The sequence below is a fragment of the Agrilus planipennis genome, unplaced genomic scaffold (genome assembly GCF_000699045.2).
Source record: "Agrilus planipennis isolate EAB-ADULT unplaced genomic scaffold, Apla_2.0 scaffold15, whole genome shotgun sequence".
NCBI classification, from domain to species: Eukaryota; Metazoa; Arthropoda; class Insecta; order Coleoptera; family Buprestidae; genus Agrilus; species Agrilus planipennis.
Window position 1 is genome coordinate 1,647,593 of NW_020438871.1, and position 9,256 is coordinate 1,656,848.

The 9,256-nt window shown below is 34.7% G+C and overlaps 1 protein-coding gene across 8 annotated transcripts in view; it reads left to right on the plus strand.

Annotated features, from left to right (window-relative positions):
* Positions 1-9,256, plus strand: part of LOC108737595 (nucleolysin TIA-1) — a 744,862-nt gene that overhangs the window by 124,548 nt on the left and 611,058 nt on the right. For all 8 annotated transcript variants that reach the window (XR_003231829.1, XR_003231832.1, XR_003231830.1 and 5 more), the window contains one exon: positions 8,998-9,085. Coding sequence is in view for 2 of the 8 variants with exons in the window: in XM_025978009.1 (XP_025833794.1) it covers positions 8,998-9,085 (88 nt within the window). In the remaining 6 variants the exon portion in view is untranslated. The remainder of the gene's footprint in view (positions 1-8,997; positions 9,086-9,256) is intronic.

Consider the following 9,256-nt stretch of genomic DNA (forward strand, 5'->3'; position numbering starts at 1 on the left):
CGAAACCGAAACCGAAACTTCCTTATAAGGATCATGTTTTGAGAGAAAAATAAAGAAAACGTTATTATAATCAGTCAGTTTTATTTTTTTATCTTTAAATCACATAGCTCTGCAGTCTTTGACATTTTCACTTATTGATAATCAAATCAAAATCAACATAACAACCCCTCATTTAAGGAAATACTTTAATTGCGCTTTAAAAATACTTAAAATAGGTGAGATGTTTATTTGAGTAAGTATAGTAGACTAGACTCATTTTTCTTTTGAAGATGCGAAATGTCTACTAATCAACCTCGCTTGGATGGAATTTAACGCGCCGAACATAACCGAGCAGAGCGCGAGAACTCCCGAACGAAGTTTCGGTTTCAGTCGTAGTTTCGGCAGGTTTGCTGCCGAAACCGAAACTAAACTGAAACTGGTTTTTTTGCCTAAACTCGACCGAAACCGAACTTTCGGTCGGACACTAATTCTCTCTTCTTTAGTTGATGTGTAAAATTATTAACACGTGGAACGTATCGTCTATTAGTAAAATTTTTACTTTAGCAAACAAACGTATACATATAGATATAAGAAAGTAAATTTCCCAGTGGCCGAACAAAAATCCACGAGAACCGATAAATCTCGGTCTGCCTTTTATTGGCTTATCCGCTATTAGAGCTAACGGCACGATCTAATCCTTCTATATGATGACAGCAGCGTATAAAGCATAATAAATAACGTCAAAATTAACGGACGATAGCAAAAAATAAATACATTCGAACAGAGCATAAAGTATAGTTAGGTACCATATTTTATCTAAAACTATCGGTCCTTTTGATTTGACTTACTCTGAAAGTACACTCTTATTCCGTAATTGTTATCAAATTATGTCGATTTCCGTGAAATTTTACTGTTGTACAGAAAAAACTCTGCATGTAGAAAGGTCTGAAATAGATACGCAGTAATAACGTAGGATTTTAATGGATTTAGGGCTGCAAATACGCAGATATTATTAAAAAATGTTTGGATTGTGAATACATACCTAATGGATATTAGAAGTAACCCATTCAAAACTAAAAATAAGGTAACAATTGGCTGAAAAAGTCTTCATTACAAAACATCACATTAAATTAAATGATACAAAACAAACGTGAAAGACCTCCCTTGTTGGATATTACTACCCTTAATTAGTTTTGCATAAAATTGATGAATTTAGACGTATTAGCCTCTACCGTTATTTTGTTCCAGTTTTCAACTAACTTTGTCTTCAGAACATTCTTCAAAGATATTTGGTGTTTCCAATAACTCTCATAGATTTCCATGATGTTGAGGTCGAACAACTGTAGTAGATTGGGCCTTTATTTTGGCACGTGATATAACCACCATTCCGTGACAATAACTTCGTCTCCAGGACATTCATTAAAGATATTTGATGTTTCCAATACGGTTGAGCTGTAAATTTTTAGTTTCCAATTCGATGGTGCTTCTTTCTCCAAACAATTATCCTTTCATCAGAGCTGCATACGTTGAATTTATTTTCATCGGTAATGATAACCTTGTTCCAAAATCCTTATGACTTCTTCATGTGGTTTCTAGCAAAATCTAAACGCTTCTGTCTATTCGCGTTGGAATACGTAACGTATCGTTACCCAACATCTGTATCCATTCATCTATGTAAGGATATTTTGCACAGTTCTTGATTTAATTTTGTTGTTAAAATCTGTAGCAGACATGCTAGCAACATTTGAAACGCTAATTTTAAGGCCCGTGTATAATTTGTCGCACTTTTCTTTCAGTTAGAGCTTTAGGTCGGCCTGCACGCGTTTTGGTAAACACATTTCTCACCCATTAAAATTTTTTATTACTCTTTACACAGTTGCATTAGAGTTCCCGAGTGTGCCCGCAGTTTTTCGCATTTTTTGGTTGTCCTTCATTTCGCAATTTTGTCATTAATTCCCATGGTTGTAAATAGTTGTTCTAGTTTTAGGCAAATGCGAAGATTAGCTGAAGATAGGAAAGAGTGGAGGTGCGTGTCAAACCAGTCTTAGGACTGACGACCTTACGATGATGAGTCTTATTGGGCCTGTCTTTGCATTAGTTTTTTTGACGTGACAACGTCTTATAATTCGATGGAGCCGGCTGCACGCACGAAAAAACATGACTCATGCGGCGTTACCTCGCTCTGAGGCGTTCCATTTAAGGCTTGAAGTGCAAGCGAGAGCGCGGAACGAGCGACAAAGANATCATCTAGACATTTACCAGAAATAGTTTTAAAAAACCTTTTTGCACATTTTTAATAATTAATACAAAAATATGTGCGTAATATATATATGTACTGTTACTTGGTGTTGCTGATGATTTAAGTAAGATAATTTGAATCACAAAAAATCGTTAAAATACGGGTTCTTTCAGTTTTCTGTTGTTCTTTTTATTCGGTGCTGCAGTGCGACATGCATACCCGTTTTGCGTGACAATATTTGTAAAGTAAAATAACAGCAGCGACTCCTACCTAGCTGCGGTTGCCACTATGTAGTGAACGAGAACGTAGGTAAATACGCTGATATCTCATCTTACATTAACTTTGTGCCTACTGCTATTTTTCAACTTGGCTCCACGTTCATAAACCAACCGAACAAATCCTAACAACATCAGTCATCACCACGTAATTTTTTACACATCAATCAGATTCTTATCTGATATAACCAGCCTAAAATGTGATTAATTACTTCACCGCAAATGCTAAGGTTTACAAAGATCAACTCTAAAATTTGTAATATGAACTATCTCATATTTTTTAGATGTATGAGAAAAAGTTCCTCTAGACGTGTGTGTATAAATTTATTAGATTTGTTTATTTCTATTTTATGCTCAAAATTGACCCACACTATCCTTAACAAAGTAAGTTAAGTAAAAATTTTAAATATAATATGTTTTACTAATCAATTATCGTCTTATCTCTATTTTGTAATATATTCAGAGTGATGTGTATATCATAAGATTGGTTAGACGCGCATCTTCGTCTTTTTCTATCTCGAGCTAATCTTCGCATTTCCCTAAAACTGGAACAACCCACATTCTTAACTATTTGCAAACAGTAATCTAATCTAGGTCTACCTCTACTCCTCTGAACTCCCGTTTCTTCCTCTACTATGTCCCTGACTAGACCTTTATTCCTGAGAAGGTGTCCTATCAACCTACCTCGCCTATTTCTTAGTAAGTTCCCTGTTCTCCTATTCTTCATTTCTAACCTTCTCTATCCCTGGTATCCTCATCATTCTCCTGTAACACCACATTTTCTTTTCCGCCGCGCCCGTCGTCCATATTTCGCACCCATACACCTTTAACAACCGTTTTCGAATTTCTAAATTAACCGTTCGCATGCATTAAAGGAATTCTTTTTTATTGATGGTTACTCGACCCTTCGCTATCCTCTGCTTTATATCCCTGCTACTCCTTCCTTCATGACTTGCCTGACTTCCGAAACACCATAATTCAGCCACTTCTTCTAATTTTTCGTCTCCTAAGTTTATATTCGCTCTTTCCGTATATTTTCTTCCCTTGCATACCAATATTTTTGTTTTACTTTTTATTTTTATACAATGCCGCTAATATTCCTATATTATCTGCAAAACTAAACATAAAAAAATAAATATGTACACTTATAAAACCTTTTAACGTTGACTATGATGGGAATTTTTAACTTTAGGTTAAGTTAGTTTGAACGGCCTTAAGTCAAAAACTCGAAATTTGTGGGACTTGTTGATCAGGATGGTTCATGGAACATTTTCCCAAAATTTCATTAAAACTGACCGAAACTCTTTTTTATTAAATTTAAACTTAAATTGTTCGTAAGATGCGGTGAAAAAAATATAATTGGTTTTAAAAAGTTATAATCGACCGCTAGCAAAAAACGTAGAAATATCAGTGTGACGTGGCAAGGTGGGAGGGGGTATAAGCCTTGCTTGTGAAAAGAAGAATATCCAAAAACTGGCAAAGTAAGTCTTTATTTTTACGAATTTACCAAGTTTTGTGGTAACAGTAAGGCTTCGTCTCTTCTCATTAGAGTGAAACTTGTTTAATTTGAAATTAATCAATATAAGGTGTTCTATTTTAATCTTGTTTAAAGTTTTATAATCATAACTTATTAAATACGATTCCCTTTTATCTTTTACTAAACTTTCTTGCTATGAAAAGTCTCATGTTTCAAGAAATCCGTGTAGGTGTTAACTTCAAAGGAAAGCCAACGATTACCCTATGATAAAGCAGGTGATAAAAATTTTTATCATTTTTTTGTTATTGTAGGAATCGTTTTTCAATATACAGCTTCAAAGAAATTTTCGTGAAACTTTCTATTTTAGTTTTAAACAGGTTAAATTTTAAGCCATGACTAGAATGTAATCTGAAACCCTACCTCAGTTTCTGGATTTTTTGTTTCTCTTTTCTTTCGTGTAAATTGTTAGAAAAAGCTATTAATTTTTAAGCAACTTCTATCTTATCGGCATTATTTAAAACGACTGAAAACCTGGAACTGTAAATAAATATCTTCTTTTCAATATATCTGGATATAATAACTCAAAGGGAGGGGAGAGATCATCCTACATTTCAATCTAAATTGTAATATAATATGTTTCGCATTAGTATATGTTTATGTACATACATATATGCATTGACATACCGGCTTTTGTAGCATTAACTTTTGAAAACACATGTTACCATTCAAGGTTTCAACCTTTTACAAACAATTTTTATTATATTCTGTTCTTTATGAAATTTTCGTTATATATTCAGAACAGGTAGGATACGTAGCCTTTCAAGGAATTACGGACATGAGATACAAAAAATAAATAACTTTGAACTTTATTCGAAAAATAGCAATATTAAATGTCACCGATATTAAATTTTTCTTAAGTCGTGGGGATGGAGTCACTTTTCTTATTTTTGTACATATATCATTTCGTGTACCTATAAGGAAACTGTACACAAATCACAAAATACTAATAATAATAATTAGAGATGTCCCAGACGGAGACACAAAATTTTGTTAATGATAATAATAACGAGGCGCGAGGGCCACTAGATGTGCGTTTTTAGTATTCCTTATCAGTTAAATAGTTCTGTTCAAATGACCAATAACAAACATATTCATTTCAGTAAAAGAAAAGGTAAAACTATATTTAAAATTCAACAAATATAAGTTATGATGTAGAAATACTAGGCTTTCCACCTGCTCTTGTAATTATCTGTTCCCCTTTCCTTTATAAACATTGTCCGCATCGGAAAATAGTAAGTTGTTTGCTGCATTCAATATTTACGTACACAATATTTCTTCCACTTAAAGAAATTGCTATGTGAAGAAATGGTCATTATGATCATTGAACTTATTGCAAAGTACACTCTGTGTTTATTGTCGTTATTACTACAAAGGCATAAGCCCATTTAAGCTATTTAAGATTACTAATTACGTTAAAAAACTGCTTACAATTAGCGTGGTGGCTGTTTGACTTTTTTCCTTTCTACTTTTTTGGGCCAGTTGCATTTGCTATTCGAAGGGCTTACAAATACGTGATTTAAATTTTATTCATTCTCTATGTTCCTACTTACTCGAATACAATGGAACCAGGCTTGCCCAACCAGCGGAAAAATCGCGTGTGCTTTGAAATTCCAAACTCGCTTTAATATATTTTGAAAGAATCTTCCACGTTAAAAAAGAAAAATATACATATTTCAATAAGCATTAATTATCAAAGAAAAGGGAAACCTGCCGGTCTACATAGGTAATGTGTTCTATAATAATACCTTACGTTTCCGCGAACCCTTAAAATTACTTTATCATCAAGTTTGAAATGAAAAGGGAATTTAAAGCATGTGTAGAACTTTGTATAAATACGTTCGTAATTATAGGAGCAGCCTACCGACCCAACAGTACGGTTTGTTATTGTTAAAACTGAAGATAATTAAATTTCTACTTAATTAAATGAGGACTTCATATATGCATAAGCTTTCTGTTCGGGTACTTAGTACAGGCGATTTTGTAGTTTCCAACTAATTACAACTACTGTCGGAAAAACACCTGTGGGACAATTTGTCTATCCCTGAGAGCCGTAAAACCATATAACACATTGTACGTTATTTTTTTTTTAAGATTTGCATATATCTAAACTGTTGAAAAACTATCTAAATTTGATGATTTAATTTTCCGAATTCGCACGAGAGTGCGGATACAACCCTACGTTAGAAGATGGCCTATGTCTCCTTTTCGTTATTGACTTCCACAGCAACTTTTGTTCTCCATCTCATTCCAAAACCTCATTTTTAACCTTTTTCACCCACGGTATTTTCATAATCTTCCACACCTTCCTTCCCTTTAGTAGTTTTACTAATCTATATATCAGTATGCAGCGACGTGTGATACCTGAAGCGCTTTAACTAAGCTTTTTTACGATGCTATGTGCGATTTTAACCGTAAGTAGTACTCACAAGTGGTCATTTCCAACAGAGCCATACTCAAGGGACAAACAGCCACATGCGGCTTACCCAGATCAAGACCTAGACAAACGGTTCGTCTTCACAGCGTCCCTTTGGTCTTCCTGTGATCTAGTATTTGGATGTATGAGTGTAATATGGTTGAATATTGAATAGCGAGTCATTTGGTCTCAACGTTGATGTGTGATGTGCTTATCAGAATGAGTAACACTGATGATACGCTAGAAAAATCCATTCTTTAAAAGAATATTTGGAGTGTTTTATATTTTAAATTTAATCACGATCTGTTATTATCTTATAAAGATAATTTCCGTGATTTGGATAGAGATATAAGGATTATTTGTTCCTAATAGTCTACCTAATGTGCCAGTTGCAAAAAATAATGTCTAAATCGAGTTTTTTGTTAAAGAAGCCGATCGCTGGCACTAACTTGCAGAGAATATAAAAGAACTAGGAATTCTTAAGTAGAATATTTTTGGTTCGGAACCATTTTCCCTTGCGGTACCTACTCTGTCTTATTAAACAACTTTACGACTGCAATCCTCTTTATATATATTGCTGTTTCTATTCGTCAAGGGAGTAAGCTGAAACATTATTGATTTCTCCAGATGAACTTGAATAAGAAAATAAACGACATTTTTTTTTTAGTTCGCCTAAGCTTGTAATAAGCTATAAGCCGACAGGTATAGGTTTTTATTTTTCAAATTAAATTTCAATTTAACTTTCCCATACTGGACGTTTCCTGATGTTCATTTCTGATTATTTCTCGCTGGGTAGAAACTTCGATGCAAGTTCCTTTTGTGCTTTGTATCTTACGTTAGCAAACTTCTTAAATTCTTTCAGTTCTATTTCCACTAATCTTTCTATAAAAACTACAGTAACTTACCTGTTATTAAATTGTAAAAATTCAAGATAAAGTTTTAACTTTTTAACGTCTACAATTTTAGTGTTTTAAGTAGGTTAGTTAAGAGACTAACAGAAAAAAAAATTATTTTGTCAAGCATTTTAAACAACATCAAGAACAGAGTAACGAATTTCTTTTCCTAATAATTACAGCAAGCTGATTCGGAAAACTCTTGAGTAAGAAATTAGAAAAGGCAGTAAATTTAGAGGAAACATTATCTAACAAAAAAAAAAACGGACAGGCGCCCAAGTGATCCTATACGGGTTCCGTTTTTTATTCAGACTTACGGAACCCTAACCGGAAGACTAACTTAACATTGTAGTTGGAAAAAACATGTACTTCAACCCTAGACAAATTTCTCTGTCTCCAAGTCTCTCAGAGTCTTTCAGCGTCTCTGAGAGCGTCTTTCACAGTCTCTCAGTTGTTGCCTAGGTGTTTTTATGGATATCTCACAGTCTCTGTATGAGAGACTCGAACAGCAAAATTGTTAATTCAGAGATTCGAGTCTCTCAGAGAGACTGAATGAATAAAACTAAAAAATTGAGAGACTAGTCTCTCGTAGAAAGACTGGGATCTCTGAAATATGTTGAACTTAGAAAATTTTAACCATGTCTATCGAGACACCATATATTGAGAGATTCAAGTCTCTCGTTTAGAGACTGGATACGAAATGAGGATCTCTCTATGAGCAACTCGAGTCTCTCGTTCAGAGACTGGATACGAAATGAGGATCTCTCTATGAGCAACTCGAATCTCTCGTTCATAGACGCCAAACAGTTTTTTTTTGACAGTTTCTCGGCAGTCTCTCAGCAACACCAGAGAGACTCGATGGGAAACGGAGACTCGAGTCTCGCTTTCAGAAACTCTTGAGAGACTGAACATTTATATCTCGGGGATTTTCACTTGAGATAGGAGATACCAAACATCTTTTAGAACACTATATTGAAATAACCAGGGTCATCGACCACTTTTAACCACTATATATATACCGACTTGCAACCGCCATAGTGCACCACGGGACCCTCCATGACCACTACCACTTACAGGCATCGGAGTCCTGCGCTGAGAAATTGTGGTTGTAATTTTAAATACATTGGCAAACATTCTAGTACATTGTCACCTGTTCGAAACCCGTGTGTTTGGTGGCTGGTGGCCCATTCGCGAACTCGTACGCAGCCACCTACCTGGAGAAATTTCGAACTTAATAAGAAATACAAAACGTGTTTTAGAACACTGATATAAATATAGAAATACCCAGGGTCATCGACCACTGTATATCCCATTTTAGTACATTCTCACCTCTGTGTTTAGTGACCGGTGGTTTATATGCAATCCCCCCACGAACCCACCAAACTGAGCAATTCCGAACGTAATATCCAAACTTTTTTTTAAAACATTGATCTGAATATAAAAATGCCCTGGGTTGTCGACCACTTTAACCACTATGTCTCCCACACCTACGCATGCGCCGACATGCAACCACATAGAAACACCAATGTCCTGCGCTGGGAAGTTGTGGCTGCAAAGTAAAACATACGGACACACATACTAATTTTTATTTATATATATATGTATAAATTGATTATTATAGAAGAGAGCACTGTAGTACAAATAATGATTTTTATTTTCAGAACATCACCACATTTTTGTCGGAGATCTGAGCCCCGAAATAGAGACCCAAACTCTACGAGAAGCATTCGCAGCGTTTGGCGAAATATCGTAAGTTATTTCTACTTTTTATTCTCATACAAAAGCTTTTTCCCTGATTCTCCAATAGAATTTTGTTATTAAATTAAAAAAAAAAAAAAAGAAGAGCAAGTACATCGCAAAACCTTAAAGATTCTCTCTAGTGTCCGACCGAAACTGGTTTTTATGACCGAAACCGAAACC